At 42.8% G+C, this 18,676-nt stretch overlaps 1 protein-coding gene across 2 annotated transcripts in view; it reads right to left on the bottom strand.

The window, feature by feature from the left end:
• Window positions 1-18,676, bottom strand: part of C8H16orf96 (chromosome 8 C16orf96 homolog) — a 149,252-nt gene that overhangs the window by 121,093 nt on the left and 9,483 nt on the right. For both annotated transcript variants that reach the window (XM_030212366.1, XM_030212368.1), the window contains exon 2: window positions 4,755-4,859. In XM_030212366.1, the coding sequence (XP_030068226.1) occupies window positions 4,755-4,859 (105 nt within the window). The remainder of the gene's footprint in view (window positions 1-4,754; window positions 4,860-18,676) is intronic.

Raw genomic sequence — 18,676 nt, 5'->3', positions numbered from 1 at the left:
GATATCTCAGAGCATGAGCGGCAATGGATATTTGTCCTTCACCGTAATAGCATTGAGACCTCTGTAATCAATGCAAGGGGCAAGACTTCCATCTTTTTTCCCCCACAAAGAAAAATCCCACACCAAGCTGGAGATTTCGAGGGACGAATAAACCCTCGGGCGAGGTTGTCCTGAATATAGTTAGTCATGCTTCGGTTTCTGTACAAGACAAAGGGTTACACTTGACGCCAAGGGTTTCTGTTCCTGGCATCAATTAAATAGCGCAATCATAGGAGCGATAGGGAGGTAAGGTTTCAGCTCTTCTTTTAGAAAAGACATCTTTAAAGGATTGATACATGGCTGGTAACATCACATCCGTTTGTGCCAAAGGAAGTAATGCTTGCACTGGTGATATTTTATCCTGGCAAACTTCATGGCAGACTGATATCCATGCCAGCAATTGACCCTACTCCCAATCAATGTGGGGATTATGCAAACGAAGCCATGGTAATCCTAGAATGATGGAATTAATAGCTGATGGAAGTACATAAAAGGAGATGATCTCCTGATGTAAGACCCCAACTCATACCGTCATGGGCACGGTTCTGGTACGTAAGATTCCTTGAACAAGACCAAACACTGATGACACTGAGATGGGTCATGTAGAGATATGGTGCAAGTTTAAAAACCTAGAGCCTAGATTTGAGGCCTAAGGGTTTGCTTGCTGGATAACTTAGGTCAAGGAAAATGGCCAGTTGCTTAAAAAAAGTTTCTAATACAGAACAGTTGGCAGTGGAGAAATGAAAATGAACAACTGAAATTAAACTGAACAACTGACAAGAGAAACGAAACTGATTAAACATGCATGAAGCAAATAACACCTATGGTACATGTGAAAGAACAGGAAACTCAGAGGGGGGTAGGTGTTAGAACATCACATTTTGCGGTCAGTATGTAATTTGATAAAGTAGATTGATAACGAGATCTATAGAATTCAATGCAGTCAGGAGAGTATAAAAGCTGGCAACTTTTAGTGCAACAGAGAGAACTCCTGGATGTCAGACTGATAGGGTCCTGCCGCACGGACCTCTTTTTGAAAGAATATATGCGTGCAATTGAATGTTACTTGATGAGTATTAAAAATAAACCTGTAATCTTCAAAACTAAAAACTGTTTCTCCTTCTCTTCCTTACTAACACTCAGTGATGGAATCAGATATATATGATAATAGATTTACCCAGATTCTATCTGACATTAGACAATCAGTCTAGCAGATGAACATCACAAGTTAGTTACCCTCTCTATATAGCAGAATATGATCAGAGTCAGTATAAAGAGGACCCAGAATATTATTATCTCCTAAGTTTCAGACTAACAGAAGACAGGCACATGTCTGTTGGAATGAGATGGAGTCTAGAGGTCTTAGTGAGGCAGCCTTTGGTCCCCCAATGCTCGGTGAAATGCCTGGTCCGTTGTCACTGAGTACTGGTCCACTGGTCAACTCCCCTAATAACCTCTAGAGGGAGGGAGACTAGAATGGGACCATAAAATTATTATACAGGCATGGCAAGGTTTAGGTAGGAATTTGGTGGTCCCGTACTAGATTTTCACTGATTAAATTGCCCCTAGCACCAGAGTCAATTAGAGCTTCCACACAGGGGTCACCCTTCACTGACAACAAAACTGGTATCAAAACTTGTGTCAAGGGAGAAAAAGATTTTTGCCCAGATCCTGTCTCCCCAGCTGGGATCAGGGATGCTGGTTTCCCGATTTCACTATATTTGGGAAACCACAAACAAAATGTACCTTTATTCCACAATAAAGGCAGAGAAGGGCGATACTAGGTCGGCTGCCACCTGGGGCGGATCGCTGCTGCACCCCCCCCCCCCCCCCGGTGCAGCACGACCCTCCCCCCTCCCCGGCACATCAAGCCCCCCCCCCCCGGCACAATGACACCCCCCCCCGGGTGCATTCTTGGCTGCTGGAGGGTACAGAGAGCAGCCGCGCGCCTGTCGGCTCCACTGGCTCCCTGCTCCCTCTGCCCTGGAACAGGAAGTAACCTGTTCCGGGGCAGAGGGAGCAGGGAATCAGTGGAGCCGACAGGCGCATGGCTGCTCTTTGCACCCTCCGCAGCGTGCACCCGGGGCGGACCGCCCCCACCGCCCCACCCTTGATATGCCGCTGCCTGGGAATGTCTTCATTGCTTCTCCAGGGCCAAAGTAAATATACGTTCAACCTGCATAGGCTCTGACCCATCTTGTGAGGTATGAGGCTGGGATGGAGAGCTCTTATGTTGAAACTTCAGGTCAGTTCACCCAAACATTGACTGGCAAGACGCTCACTGGCATGTTCTCTGAAACGAATGTCCACCTGAGTGCAGAGATGAATGAGGTCATACAAGTTGAAGGGTACCTCCCAACCAGCCAGTTTGCCCTTAATAGTGGGGGAAACCCCATGCCAGAATATGGCAGTAAGACTCTGATTGTCCCATCCCAGTTCAACTGCCAGGGTTCAGAACTGAACGACGTATTCGCCCAAGGAAAGCCGACCATGGCACAGATTCAATAGTTGGATAGCCGCAGATGAAGCCTTCCTGGGTTCTTCAAAAATAAGACAAAATTGTTCCAGGAACTCCGTCAAACTATTCAATATGGTGTCCTTCTACTCCCATAAAGGTGAGGCCTACACAAAAGCGGATCCTGAGAACAAGGACATAATGTACGCTACCTTTGCTCGATCCATAAGAAAATCTTGGGCCTGTAACTCAAAAACAATTTGGCACTGATTAAGAGAGCCCCGACAAGTCTTAGTATCACCATCATAACGAGGGGGCTGGGCTACACGAATGCCTATGCCACCAATCCCGGGGTTTTGTGGCTTAGGAGATGAAGGATTCCCAATAGTTCCAGTAGCCGAAAGAGTGTCAACCCATTGATTCAATGCATCAACGGCTCTCATAACCTGTTGTACCTGAGCATGCAGTTGCTGGAGTAACTACATAGCGGAGGGCTCGATCAAGCTCATGGCTCTAGCGTTCTGTTAGGTTGATCGTGAGCCTTTCGGCCTAGACAGAGTCCTAGGTCAGACCAAGCTCATGCTATACAGAGACAATGAGCTATGAAGCCCAGCACACCCAGAGAGACCAGCGAGCACCACCAGAAAGGGAAATGGACTACTCATATGGGCCGCAAGTCTGAACTGGAACCCACACGTACAGAGCCCAAACGTACAGGCTGCAAGGCCAAACTTGAACCCAAACACGCAAAAGGGAAGGGAAAAAGAACAGAGAGAAGTTCCGGAAGGGACTGGCACTCAGGCCGCGCACACTGCGTCACACACAGTCACCAATGAAAGGTCACCACACCATATACACAGATACAGACCAAAACCAGAATAAGGGAACCCACGCAGAGAGGCAATCCAAGCTGTGCCACACAGCTTAAATGAAGGAGTGGCCTACACAGGATCCAAACAAGAATACAGCAGGTAAAGGGTTAAGGCAAGCTACACAGAGATCCTGCTTTAAGCTACATAGCTCAGATGAGGAGCAGTGCTCACAAGAACCAAGCAACAGATACAGCAGGAAAAGGGTAAGAGAGACTGGTCAAGCAACACAGCTTAGACAAGGAACAGTCCTCAATAGATACAGCAGGTAAAGAGTTAATAGGGAAACCCAAACAAAGGAAGTAAGCTCCCAGCACACACAGCAGTAAAGAGAAAGGCAAAGCACACAGGGAAGCAGCTCACAACTGAACAACAGCAGCATACATAGAGAAGCTGAACAACAGCAAAGCAATCAGAAGGAGCAGACTCCTACAGACTCAAAGAACAAACACAAAGAGAATAATGGCAACCATACAAAAGAGAATTCACACTGTGCCACACGCACAGACTATGCAGAAGCAAGGTAAGCTCACAGCTGGAGGAGATAATGCTAGAACGTCCTACACAGGCAGAGGTAGGCTTAAATAGGGTCTGGCATCTGACGTCAACTGCCTCAGACGTCAGCCCAATCCCTGACATGGCCAATAAGAAGCGAGACCCAGTCACTACCCTGCCTGTCCCAGTAGGATCATAACAATCCCACATCTTTTTGAATTCTATCACCGTTTTTGTCCCCACCATCTCAGACCTGACACTTAGTATACTTTTACACTGTTTTAAACAAAAGCTTAGGACCTCAGTTCAGTTTTGCATTGCAGAAAGACTTGAGATTCAAATACATCTGCTGTAAACTACAATGAGTGACTAAGCAATATCCTGGTTCCTTCTATTAACTTATTTTTTAGGTCAAGGTAAGACAAAATTCCAGTCAGTGACATAAATTCCACCCAAGAGGCCCTGTAGAGTGGGAGGAGGGAATGAATGGAACCACTTATAGCTGCTCCCATGTCTTCTGAGGTGGATCCCCCCTGCTCTGGTAGCCCTTTCCAATATTGTGCTTGGGAACTCTTCATTTGAACTTCTGCTACTGCTTCCCGTCCATTTCCCTGTATTTAAAGCTGCATGTGCAGTGTCACCATGGAATTTGCTATTCCTTAGCTGATGACATTTGTAGAATTTTCTGAATCAGTCTTCATATACAAACATGTTGAATAGGGTGAGTAGTATGTGACAGCATGCATCCTTTTGCTAAATTCTACTATTATTTCTAAAGAGGAGACATGATGCTGTCGCACATGGAGATTGGTGAGTATTAGAAGTCAGAAGTATACTGCATGGTAGAAGTCAGAGACAACCCCGTTAAAGTTGAAATCTTCTGAGCAGTGCCTTACTTTTCCGATGGCGTTTTTCTGTAAGCCCAGCTCAGCTTCGATGTTACTGGTAGTCTGTTTCAGGAAGTTGAATGTAGTGAGCATCTCCTGGAACGACGTCATGGCCTGGGGAAGGGAAGAAAAGCAGTGAGAGGCAGGCTACATTAGAAATTGGCAAAAGAAGGAGAGAGTGAAAGGGAAGGGGCAAGATACAGGATGAGAGGAAAGAAAGTGAGCAAATGGTGGGAAGGTAGGTGGACCTAAACAAAGCCAAGAGAAAGGAAGACTGGAAATGGTAGAGGATAGAAACTGAACAAAGGAGAGAAGTAGAGAGAGATGAGCAATTGCAGAAGGGACAGAACAATGCGTGGTAGGCAAGAAGGTGATTTCAAGAAAGGGAGAATTGAGGTTTGCAATATATTGCACTGGTTAGAACACATGCTTCTTATTAGCAAGGTATCATTAGAGAAAAATACGGGCACCAGGAGTTATGGTCTTGTGGTACTGAAACCTCAGTCTACCACTGCTCAGATAACACAGGAAAAACTTGATAAGACAAATGGTCACAAAATTGCCAGCTGCTGAAGCCCTGCAGAGAGACTTCAACAGGACAAGTCCCAAGGTAACAGCTATCCCAAGCAAGTAGAATATGACAGCATGATGGCCTGAGAATGGTAGTTCTGAATAGATATGGTTGAAGAAGCTGAAGAAGAGGGCTTCCAAGAAAAAAAAACAGAGGGAAAGAAAAAAGCCCCAGCTAAAAATTATGATCTCAGCAGACAAAACTACTCTGAAATTTTCAAGTCTGAACACTTTAAAGTTGAATTCAGTTGGGGGGAAGGGGGAAAAATATGTTCCTGGTAGAGCCTAGGCTTTCTTGGTTATCAGTAAGATTACCCATTTTCTAGCAGCTTCCCTGCAGCTTAGGCAGTAATACACAGAACATTCCATGCAAGGCCAGCAAAGCAACATTGTTGAGTCCATTTAAACATATTACTGTACAAAGAGAGTTGAACACCTTGCAAACCAACAAGATCAATTGATGAGACTTTTACATCAGGAAATGTTACTACTGCTACTGATCATTTCTATAGCGCTACTAGATGTAGTCAGCGCTGTACACATTATATGCAGGTACTTTCTCTGTCCCTAGAGGGCTCACAATCTAAATTTTTGTACCTGGGGCAAGGTAACGGTTAGGTGATTTTCCCAAGGTCACAAGGAGCTGCAGTGGAAATAGAACCCAGGTTGCCAGGTTCAAAGCCCACTGCACTAACCATTAGGCTACTCCTCCACTCAAATTGAGCAATGTGTAAAAATAGAAATGCCAAACTGACAAAAGTCAGGGCTCCCAATATTCAGTCGCCGGTGGTCAGTGGTTTTTTTTGTTTGTTTGTTTGTTTTTTTATGCTTACTGTCACCAGCTAGATTAGCCCCCAATATCCAGTGCTGGGCAATGTCCGGGCACCGGCACTGAATATTGGGAGCTAATTTTGGGTGGGCTGGCCACCACAGTTTATGTGAGGAGCCTTTGTTCTTGTCCCCAACAACCCCCACAGACTACAAGGAACATCAGGTAGGTCCGGGCTTTCTACCTACACCTGGAGGGGAGGGCACATTTGCAAGGGGGAGGGGAGAGGATTTCTTTCTCACAGGCTGGAGGGGTAGGAGGCTATTTGGGAGGCTGGGAAGGGGATAAGGGGGTCTTTTCTGAACCAAATTAGTTATGCAAATTAACCCGCTTACCTATGTGTGGGCCAGCACTGAATAATGCGGGCACCCACATAACTGAGGCTCCACCCTAACACCACCCCCAGTACCATCTCTAACCTGCCACTTTTCCTGGGGCCACTCAGAGGCAATATTCAGTGGCACTGCCTGGTTTAGTGCCACTGAATATCAGGGGTTAAGCGGCCCAAAGCAATGTAAGCTAGGAGGAGCTTCTCCTGCCTGCTTAATTCTTTAGGCTTTTGTTTTCAGATATGTTTTGCCAAAGTCATAATACTAATTGGGTAGGCACCATCCCATCATTTAGAATCCATCCATCATTTAGAAAAGTTGGCTCCTATGGATGCCATGACTCCACCTGTCCTCAAACTAAAGAATCAATATGCAGCCCTGGAAGTGGAGGAGGTAAAAGCATCCCAGGAGAGGAGGAATCAGAGTTCAAAATCTCCAAAGTTGCTGGATCAGTGACCACCAAGAGACGAAACGTAGTGGTGGTTATCGATTCTCTTCTGAGGGGTACAGAGGCGTCCATCTATAGACCAGACATGATGTCCCGGAGGTGAACAGTCTGCCAGGTGCCAAAATTCAAGATGTTACTGAGAGCTTGCCAAAAATCATCAAGCCTAATGACTATTATCCAATGCTGCTCATCCATGTTGGCACAAATAATACTGCTAGGTACCTCTCCAAACATATCAAAGTGACTTTATGGCTCTGGGATAGAGGGTGAAGCAGACAGGTACACAGGTGGTGTTCTCATCGATCCTCCCTGTTGAGGTTAAAGGCCAAGGCAGAGAAGCTCACATCCTGGAGATGAATATGTGGACTGTGCAGATGGTGTCGTCAAGAGCATTTTGACTTCTTGGACCATGGGATGCTGAGCGGAGATGGTGTCCATGATCCATCTATCAAAGAAGGAAAGAAGTGTTTTCAGCAGCAGACGACTAACATACTGAAAAGGGCTTTAAACTAGAATTGTTGAGTCAGGGTGATCAAAGCCCCCAGGTAAGAACAAGCCCTCAGGTAAGTGAAGCATTAGATACCTCTACACAAATGGGAAAAAGATGTAACATCTGGAAAGCAGTATATACTAATGCCCGAAGTATGGGAAATAAGGTTTTAGATCTTGAGGCTGTGATGGAAATATTTTGGATTAATGGCAATCACACAGACATGGTACAGAGAGATCCATGACTGGAATATAGTTATACCTGGTTATAATCTGTTCAGGAAAGACAGAGAAAGGGAGAGGGTGTGGCATTATATGTTAAAGATAATATTAAAGCCACACAATTGAAGGACCTACAGGATAAGGAAGAGGGAATGGCAAATGTATTTACATTGGTTTGATATACAGGCCTCCTTCACAGACAGAAGAAGTGGACAGAGATTGAATTGAAGACATTCAAAATATAGCTGTGAAAGTGGAAGTACTACTAATAGGTGATTTTAATATGCCAGATGTTGACTGGTCTTTTAGAAGCAGGGAGATCCTGGATTCTCTACAAGGGGAATTATTCGAGCAGTTGGTAATGGAACCCACATGGGATGACCATACTGAACTTAGTGCTTACTAATGGGGAAAGTGTTTCTGATGTTATAGCAGGTGATCATCTGGTATCCAATGATCACCACCAGTTGGTGTGGTTTAATACTAAGATAGGTGTGGAAAGGGTTCATTCAAAAGTGAAGGTTCTAGACTTAAAAAAAAATAACTTTATTCAGATGAGGAATTACCTCAAGGAATTGCTGTCTGAAAAAAATAACTTTATTCAGATGAGGAATTACCTCAAGGAATTGCTGTCTGGGTGGGAACATCTGGATGAAGTTAGAAAGGACTGGGCAAAACTGAAAGGAGCTATTGTAAGGGCAACAAACCTTTTTGTAAGGAAAATAAATAAAAGAGGAAAAGGAGGTTGCTTTGATTCTCAAAAGTAGTAGCTAAAAAGGTAAAGAAAAAGAGGTTAGCATTTATAATCTACAAGAGATCACAGAAAGAGGAAACTGGTAGAGTAGTCAGGAAAGCAAGATGCAAATGTAAGAAAAAATAGCCAATACTGTAAAACTGGGGGACAAGACATTTTTTTAGATATGTTAGTGATAGGAAGAAATGCTATTGTGGGACTCAAAGGTAAAGGGGAGGAATATGTAAAAGCTGACAAAGATAAGGCGTAATTGCTTAATAAATATTTCTGTTGTGTTCACAGCTGAAGAAACGGGAGCAGAACCACAGAAGACAAACACAAATAGGACTGGAGGGGGTGATAGATAGTCCATGAATTATTTTCAGAGGACTTGCGTTCATGAATTGCTGGCTAAAAGGTGGACAAAGCGATGGGGCTGGATGGCATACATCCAAGGGTACTGAGGACATAAGAATAGCCATACTGGGTCAGACCAATAGTCCATCTAGACCAGTATCCTGTTTCCAACAGTGGCCAATCCAAGTCACAAGTATCTGGCAGAAACCCAATTAGTAGCAACATTCCATGCTACCAATCCCAGGGCAAGTAGGCTTCCCCCATGTCCATCTCAATAACAGACTATGGACTTTTCCTCTAGGAACTTGTCCAATCCTTTTTAAACCCAGATTCACTAACTGCTGTTACCACATCCTCCAGCAGTGAGTTTCAGAGCTTAACTATTTTTTGAGTGAAAAAATATTTCCTATTTGTTTTTAAAGTATTTCCATGTAATTTCATTGAGTGTCCCCTGGTCTTTGTACTTTTTCAAAGTGAGAAAAATCAATTCACTTCTGCCCATTCCAACAATCAGAATTTTGTAGACCTTAATCATATCCCCCCTCAGCAGTGTCTTTTTCAAGCTGAAGAACCCTAACTTCTTTAGCCTTTCCTCATGTGGGAAGAGTTCCATAGCCCTTTATCATTTTGGTCACTCTTCTTTGAACCCATTTTTAATTCCGCTATATCTTTTTTTGAGATACGGCGACTGGAACTGAACACAAACTCAAGGTGAGGTCGCACCATGGAGCAATACAGAGGCATTATAATATTCTTGGTCTTATTTTCCTTCCATTTTCTAATAATTTCTAGCATCTTACTTGCTTTTTAGCCGCACACTGGGCAGAAGATTTCAGCATATTGTCTACAATGACACCTAAATCTTTTTCTTGAGTGTTGACTCCTAAGGTAGACCCTAGCATCAGGTAACTATGATTTGTATTATTCTTCCCAATATGCATCACTTTGCATTTATCCACATTAAATTTTATCTGCCATTTGGATGCTCAGTCTTCCAGTTTCCTAAGGTCTTCCTGCAATTTTCACAATCCACATGTTTTGATAACTTTTAATAGTTTTGTGTTATCTTAATTATTTGTCGTTCTAATTTCCAGATCAGTTATAAATATGTTAAATAGCACTGGTCTCAGTACAGATCCCTGCGGCACTCCACTATTCACTATACTGTTTCCAATAGTGGGCAATCCAGTTCACAAGTATCTGGCAGAAACCCAAATAGTAGCAAAATTCCATGCTACCAATCCTAGGGCAAGGAGTAGCTTCTCCATGTCTATCTTAAGCAAACTATGGACTTTTCCTCAAGGAACCTGTCCAAGCCTTTTTAAACCCAGATATGCTAACTGCTCTTACCACATCCTCCAGCAGTTCCAGAGCTTACTATTCTTTGAATTAAAAAAAATATTTAATCCTATATGTTTTAAAAGTATTTCCATGTAATTTCATCGTGTCCCCTGGTCTTTGTACTTTTTGAGAGCGAAAAATTGATTCATGTTTACCCATTCTACACCACTCAGAATTTTATAGACTTTAGTCATTTTCCCCTCATCCCTCTCTTTTCCAAGCTACAGAGCCCTAACCTCTTTAGCCTTTCCTCATACCGGAGGAGTTCCATCCCCTTTATCATTTTGGTTGCTCTTCTTTGAATTTAAGGAAGTTCTAGGGGCTCCTCTGGCTGACCTTTTCAATGCTTCTCTAGAGTCGAGAGTGGTCCTGGAGTACTGAAGAAAAGCAGATGTGGTCCTTCTCCACAAAAGCAGAAGTAATAGAGAGGTTGGGAACTACAGGCCGGTAAGTCTGATTTCTGTGGTAAGTAAATTAATGGAAATATTTTTAAACAGGGAATAGTAAACTTTCTGGAATCTAATGGATTACAGGACCCGAGGCAACAAGGTTTCTTTAGAGGCCGCCGGCCGGTCTTCTTGTACTGGGTGAGAAGAGTTGGATCGAGGGAGCATGCTAGATTTTAGCAAAGCCTTTGACATAGTTCCATATAGACGACTAATAAATAAACTGAGTGCCCTTGATATGGGCACTAAAGTGACTGACTGGGTTAGGAACTGGTTGAGTGGAAGGTGACAGAGGGTAGTGGTAAATGGAGCTCATTCTGAGGTAAAGGATGTTACCAGTGGTGTTCCATAAGGTTTGGTTTTGGGGCCGATTCTTTTTAAACATTTTTGTAAGCGATAGTGCTGAAGGGCTGTCTGGTAAGGTTTACCTCTTGTGGATGATACCAAAATCTGCAATAGGGTAGACACCCGATGGTGTGGATAACAGAGGAAGGATTTAGCGAAGCTAGAGGAATGGTATGAAATTTGGCAGCTTAGATTTAATGCTAAAAAATGCAGAGTCATGCATTTGGGCTGCAAAGTCCTGAGGGAACGGTACAGTTTAGGGGGTGAAGAACCTTTGTCCATGAAAATGGAGTTTAACTTGGTTGTGATCGTATGTGATAATCTTAAGGTGACCAAACTGGCAGAAAAGGCGATAGTGAAAGCTAGAAGGATGCTTGGGTTGGGTAGGATGCTTGGGTACATAGGGAGAGGAATGGCCAATAGGAAAAAGGAGATGATGGTGCCCCTGTATATGACTCTGGTGAGACCTCATTTAGAATATTGTGTACAATTCTGGAAATCGCACCTTCAAAAAGATATAAACAGCATGGAGTCAGTCCAGAGGGCAGCTACTGTAATTGTCAGTGGTCTTCATCATAAAGCATATGGGGGCAGATTTAAACATCTCAATATGTACTCTTTGGAAGAAAGGCAGGAGAGGGGAGATATGAGAGGTATTTAAATGTCTATCTCTATGCTGCATAAATGCACAGGAGGCAAGTCTCTTTCAATAGAAAGGAAGCTCTGGAATGAGGGGGCATAGGATGAAAGTGAAAGGGGGGTAGACTCAGAAGTAAGCTAAGGAAATACTTCTTCATGGAAAGGGTGGTGAATTCATGGAATGACTTCCCAGTGGAAATGGTGAAAATGAAAACAGTATCCGAATTCAACAGCTTGAGACAAGTATATAGGATATCTAAGGGAATGATAGGAAGAGTAGATGGCATGAATAGGCAGACTGGATAGGCCATCTGGTCTTTATCTACCTACCTTTTTCTCTGTTTTCTATGTTTAAGTAGCACATACCTCTAGGCACCAGCTTATAGAACTGTCCCGATAAAAAGCAAGGGAAAACAGGATAGAACCCTGGAGCAAAACCACACAAAGGTGGACTAAAGTCCAAACTATCACGTTCCCACACAACACATTATGATCTTCCCAACAGGAAAGAAAAAAATTCAATTCCCATACTGTTTCTTGAATCCCCACCTCAGTGAGATGTTCCAAAAACAAGATGTGGTCAATCACATCAAACACAGTAGATAGATCCAGGAAAACTACAAATGCACCCTTACCACTACCCACTCCCATCCCACACCACTCAGCAATGACAAGAGAACAGTCAATGCCATGTCTTAGCCAAAATCCAGATTAAACTGGATGAAACACCCCTTTATCTGTGAAAAATCCAACAAATGTGTAAACATATGTAGCAACCTCTAAGGTTCTGCTTTAGGCGAGTGGCAGAGTCCTCTAGTGGCTATTGTTCTGTAACCTATTTGCACTCCCACGGTTTCCTGAAGAAGGGGAAGGCTCTCCTGACTATGTGAGGTAATGGTAGGATGGAAACTGGGACTGGTATAAAACCCAAGCCCTAATGGTGTTGCCTACCTTTGGTTCCCAATCATTGTTCCCTAAAGTAAGGGGAAGAATCTTATTGTTTATTGGGTTCTTAATATACTGCCTTTCACAGCAAATCAAAGTGTTGTACAACTTTGAAAAAGAAAAGGAAAGTCTAATACAGCAAGAAAAGTCAAGAGAAGTGGGCAGGGGAGAGGGAGCAGTGGGGGAAGGGAAAAGCAAAGGAATGATAGGCGTGCTGCTCACTAAGTGACTAGTCAGGGCTTCCAGAAAAGCCTGAGAAAATAGGTGAGTCTTTAGAAAGGTCCTAAATTTCTTAAGGAAATTACAGATCTTAGTGGTATGGGCAGGGCATTCCAAAAGAAAGGCACTATATAAAAAAAATGCAGAGTGCCTTGTTGTGTCAAGATGAGAGCAAAAGATGGGCAGTATAATTAGACAATGTCCAGATGAGGAGCACAAAGCTTGAGACGGACTGTAAGGGGGAAATGAGAGAAGAGAGATAAGATGCAGTAGGGGTATGGAGGACCTTGTGTGTCAAGGTTAATATTTTGAATTAAATCCCGCCCAGCCATTGTACCAGAAGGAGCAGAGAAGTAGTGAGAGGTGACAGGAGCTGCTTAGGTCTCTGCACCTCCCTGAAAGAAACTAAGTATTTCTGGAGTACAAGAGGGAGAACAGCAAAATTCTCAATAAACTTACGTAAAAAGGGTATGCTTGAGACTGGTCAATATGATTGCAGAAGGCTCACATCTAGAAGGCCTTCTTTCCTCAAATGCACAACAGCATGCTTTACTACTGAGGGCATAAATCCCTGACTCAAACAGAATTAACCATAACCTGCAGTAAAGAAGCCACATCAGAGACCTTACCGCTAAGTCAATGGGTGGCGATAAGGTCTCAGACCCAAAATGAACGTGCACCAATTTTCATTTTGCCGCATGTCTATTTTCAATCAAAATTTTAAAAAGGCATTTTTGCAAGTGCACTGAAAAATGATTCTGCGTGCGTCCAAAACACGCACCTATACTACCGGCCATTTTTCAGTGCAACTTAGCAAAAGGACCTCTGAACAATTGTAACCCCTAAGATTTTCACTTAGAATACAAGAGGATATGTTATATTATCAATTGTAAAATCTTTGAGAATAGTCGGATGATAAGGATTTGTTATTAATATTATTAATTTAAAATTAGAAGCCCAGGATTCAGTTAATGATATTATAAAGAGTTTTGGAAAATGGGATGTAGATAGCGATGTCATCAGCATAAATACAAGTAGAAAGACCATTGCTCTCAAGTAGATTACCAAGAGGAATCATCATAATATTAAATAATATGGGAGACAAGGGAGAACCCTGTGGTACTCTACAACTAGAAAGCCAGGATGAAGAGATAGTGCCTAATTGTTTAACTTGGTATGATCTAGATTTCAAAGAGTTACATGGGCAATTTAACTGAACCATTTGAGAGTGAAAAATTGATATAACAAATAATTCTACACGAGCAAGAAGTAGTTATGATCTTGAAAATGATAATAGACCAGGAACTTTGAATAAAATGAACATTATTATAGATGATTAATATCGAGATTATTGTTTTTCCCAGAGTTCCGGGTATGACTCCTAAAGTTTTCCTCAGAAATATTTCCTCAATTATTACTTTAAAAGGAGTGAAGCCTGTGAAAACTGGGATTACTTTAATCAGTGGGATCTGAATTAGAGACTTAAGTATATGTATTGTTAAATAACTTCTGGTTTTTAAAAGAGAAAGAATGTAATTAGATATATTATTTCTAACTAATATTGGACAATAAGTATGTTTTCAATGAAATGATTTGACTATACACTGTATTGGCCTTGAAGAAGCCAACCAGATGATCAATGTGGACTAATGAATTAGATGAGTAATATCTGGGGATAATCAGGTTAATACCACGCTTTTTTTTTCTTTTTACTGTTTAATTGATCTCCTTGTCTTGTTTTACTCTCCCTATTTAGTGGTCTAAGGAAGAGAATAGAATTACCTGACTGAAATAATTCCTATATATTACTTTCTCTGTATTTCTGGCAAGTTGTTTTATCGCTTGTAAAAATGTAAATGGTTATAAATAAAAAAAATAAAATAATAAAATAAAAAGGTTGAACCTATCTGTCATTCAATGGCCCGAGATGTGTCTCCTGAACTTTGGCTTTTTCCTCAGGCATTTCCTTCATTATATTTATGATTACATACATTATGAGATTGGTGTGGCTTACTGTGACACGGTTTATAGAACACTGCCCCTCACCCTTAAGAAAAGTCCCTATCTAGCCTGGGCCACCTTACGAGCACTGATCCCACCCTGAGAGGAAGTGAGCCAGGAGGACAGAGTCAATACCTGGGAGTTTAAAAGACAGGGCCAGGGGCTAAGGTTAGAGATTAGAGAGGCCCAGGGAAGGAAAAACTGAAGCCCCAGCATATGCCTTTACTGAATACTGCTAGCCGCTGTGACCTGGCTAAGGTAAGCCAAACTTTTATTTGAGGATTTGTGAGCCTTGTTCTGGCTACAGCCAGACCTGGAAATACAAGAGAAAAAAAAAAGAAACTACAAACTGTGTTTGGGGTGTGGCAGTCACAGGCCGTTTGACTGTATTTTGGGCCCCCTTGGCCAAAGGCCCGTGCTAAACTTTTCCCCTCTGATGATAAGACCATAACCCTCGCCTGGGGGTCTCCCACTTAGCCAGACTGTTACTACTACTATTATCATTTCTACAGCACTATTAAACATATGCACCACTAAACACATATGAGACAGTCCCTGCTCAACAGACTGGCATTTCCTACTTGTTTCCCTGTGGTGCCTAATGTTCTGCCCATCAAATTATCCCAACTGACTCTGTACCACGCATCTTGTTCCTATCATATATCTGTTCTTGGTCCCTCAGCTATATGGTAAGCCATACTGTAGAAAATCTTTAGCATCATATCTATGTTAGTTGAATGTTCTAATGCATGCTTATTAGGTGTATCAGTAGTATTATACTAACATTGTATTGTATCTCTGGTATTTGAATTCCAGTGCTTTTAAATGTGTATATTTTTGATACTGTTTCATGGTAGTTCTATTATTAGGTTTCAATTTACTGTTTTCAAGTTTACCTCATTTATTGTATTTATGTTTTATTCTTGGTTATTTTACTATTGTTATGCTGTTAACAAAATTGTAAGTTTTATGTTAAACTGTACTTGCTGTACACCGCCTTGGGTGAATTTCTTCATAAAGGCAGTTAATAAATCCAAATAAATAAATAAATATTGCACATAGCTGTTTGTGGTGCTAAGCATTTTATTTACCTATTGTGATTGGCCTTTTGTTATTTCCCTTTGGTTTTAATACATGCTTCTGCCCCTTTAGTATGTACGTAATTAACTCTTTAAACCACTTTGATGTTTTTATGTCTAAATTAATCTAAGCCTAAAAGATTCTGCTTATCCTGGGTCTAGAGGGCTTTTCTGTCAGATCTGGGCAGAGACACTGCTGGAGACCAAGGGCCTTAGAGGCAGCCCAAAGGGAAGCTGCATCTCCTCTGCATGGCCAGCTAGGCCTCAACCTAAGGAGAGGAGCTGCTTAGACTAGCTTGGCCTAACAATGGACAGGTTTGGTAGTCAGGGTCAAACTGACCATTGTCACAACAGGAAAGTGTCCAAGGATACATAATAGTAGGGGGCTCACTGTGCTCTAACTTCTATCTAATTAAATCACTTTTCATAGGTGGTTGGGACCCATGACCCCTTTTACCCGGGGGCCCAGATCACTGTCAGTGTGCCCCTATTGGTAGGTGATCATAAAAGGTAAAGAGAATGGAAGAATGTGAATTTCTAGCTAGTGTAAATAATGGACCTATCTAGGCCCTTCCAAAAACAGGTCAAGAGGCTTGAAACTGACAGCCAAACCTAAAAATCATACCCTCTGTGTGACCCAGAGGCTCATGAGCTCTTGCTGACAGGCTTGCAGAAAGAGGAACATGAAGCAATTTTCCATGGAAGGTGTTTACTGAAGAATGTGGTTAAGGGCTTTTTGCAGTTTACATGTCTGGAAACATAGATAAATGGTTGCAGGCGAAATGGAACCTGATGTAGCAAGTGGAACATGCTAATCAGTATGATGTTCCTTTAGACCTTTCTAATAATCTTGATCAGTGGTCGAAACTACTACTATTTATCATTTCTATAGCACTACAAGGCATATACAGCGCTGTACACCAAACACAAAAGACAGTCCCTGCTCAAACAGCTTACAATCTAGATAGACAGGTAAACAGACAGAACAATTAAGGGTAAGGGAATAATAGGTGAGGTAAGGACAGGACAGGTGAGAAGTGGTTAGGAGTCAAAAGCAGTGGTAAAGAGGTGGGCTTTAAGTTTGGCAACTTTATGGTCAAAGCTAATGCTAACAAACTGTTTGAGCTGTATGATGAAAAAAAAGAATATAAACATGATAGTCAGCTGGACTTATTTGGAGAAGTACTCAGAGATAGCACCGGTGTGCAGCTCTTCTGTAATTCTCCCATGAGAAAAGCATTGTAGTCTGTTTTTCTAGCTTGGTAAGTAAATAAAAGCATTATTTTCTCATCAATGCGTAGCCTTCAATTCTTCTCTCCCTAACTGTGTGAGTGTGTGGAACATTCAATTGGATAGGGTGGGGGGACAGAGGAATTTACACAAGTGCTGCAGAAGCTTGTGTACCAGGGTCTGCAGTATATCTGCGGTACTTTGGGGGTCCTAGCAAGTGCATTTCTCACCCTTGAAAGTCCAACCTGAACTGTTAGGGACTATAAACCATGCATCATAAGTAGAAAGTGAGGAAGATGAAGATAACATTTTTTGTATTTTTTCTTTATTGAGGGATTCAAATTACACAGCAAAACAAAAAAACAAACAGAAATCCATCCTCACATTAAACCAACAAACAAAAGGGCCCTTTTACTAAGCTGCGCTAAAAGTAGGCTGCCCTATAACTGGAGTGTGGGTTTCATGCACACTGAAGCCACTTTAGCACACCTGTAAAATGGCCGCATTTCCTATTCCCCCATTAATAGCTACACACTAATTTCCCAATTAGCGCATTGCATTAGTGTGGGAGCCCTTATCGATACCTATTTGCTAGGCGGTAAGGGCTCCTGCACTAACCAATGCTTAATTGGGAAACCACAAACATTTTACAATTGCAGGGTATTCATAAAAACATATAATTCATCGATACAATATTAAATTTTTGCATTTTTCCATTGTCTCGTTCCCCAAAAGGTACTTGTTTAAACAGTGTGACTTGGAGGGGCATAATCGAACGGGGGCGCCCAAGTTTTCATGAGGGCGTCCTCGCAGGACGACCCCACGAAGGGGCGGGGAAACCCATATTATCGAAACAGGATGGGCATCCATCTTTCGTTTTGATAATACGGTTGGGGACGCCCAAATCTCAGCATTTAGGTTGACCTCAGAGATGGTCAACCTAAATGTTGAGATGGTTGACCTTAGAGATGGTCATTCCCGGTTTTCGGCCATAATGGAACCGAGGGCGCCCATCTCAAAAATGACCAAATCCAAGCCCTTTGGTCATGGGAGGAGCCAGAATTCGTAGTGCACTGGTCCCCCTGACATGCCAGGACACCAACTGGGCACCCTAGGGGGCACTGCAGTGGACTTCACAAATGCTCCCAGGTGCATAGCTCCCTTAACCTTGGGTGCTGAGCCCCCCAAAACCCACTCCCCACAATTGTACACCACAACCGTAGCTCTAAGGGGTGAAGGGGGGCACCTAGATGTGGGTACAGTGGGTTTCGGGTGGGTTTTGGAAGGCTCACATTTACCACCACAAGTGTAACAGGTAGGGGGGGATGGGCCTGGGTCTGCCTGGCTGAAGGTGCACTACACCCACTAAAACTGCTTCAGGGACCAGCATACTGCTGTCATGGAGCTGGGTATAACATTTGAGGCTGGCATAGAGGCTGTCAAAAAACATTTAAGTTTTTTTTTAGGGGTGGGAGAGGGTTGGTGACCACTGTGGGGGTAAGGGGAGGTCATCCCCGATTCCCTCCGGTGGTCATCTGGTCAGTTCGGGCACCTTTTTGAGGCTGGTTGCAAGAAAAATAGACCAAGTAAAGTCAGCCAAGTGCTCGTCAGGGATGCCCTTCTTTTTTCCATTATCGGCTGAGGACGCCCATCTCTTAATCACGCCCCGGTCCCGCCTTCGCTACAGTGCCGACACGCCCCTGTGAACT

The sequence above is a fragment of the Microcaecilia unicolor genome, chromosome 8, assembly GCF_901765095.1.
Source record: "Microcaecilia unicolor chromosome 8, aMicUni1.1, whole genome shotgun sequence".
Classification (NCBI taxonomy): Eukaryota; Metazoa; Chordata; class Amphibia; order Gymnophiona; family Siphonopidae; genus Microcaecilia; species Microcaecilia unicolor.
Note: the sequence above shows the minus strand (reverse complement) of the source record. Positions and strands in the feature narration are given on the sequence as shown.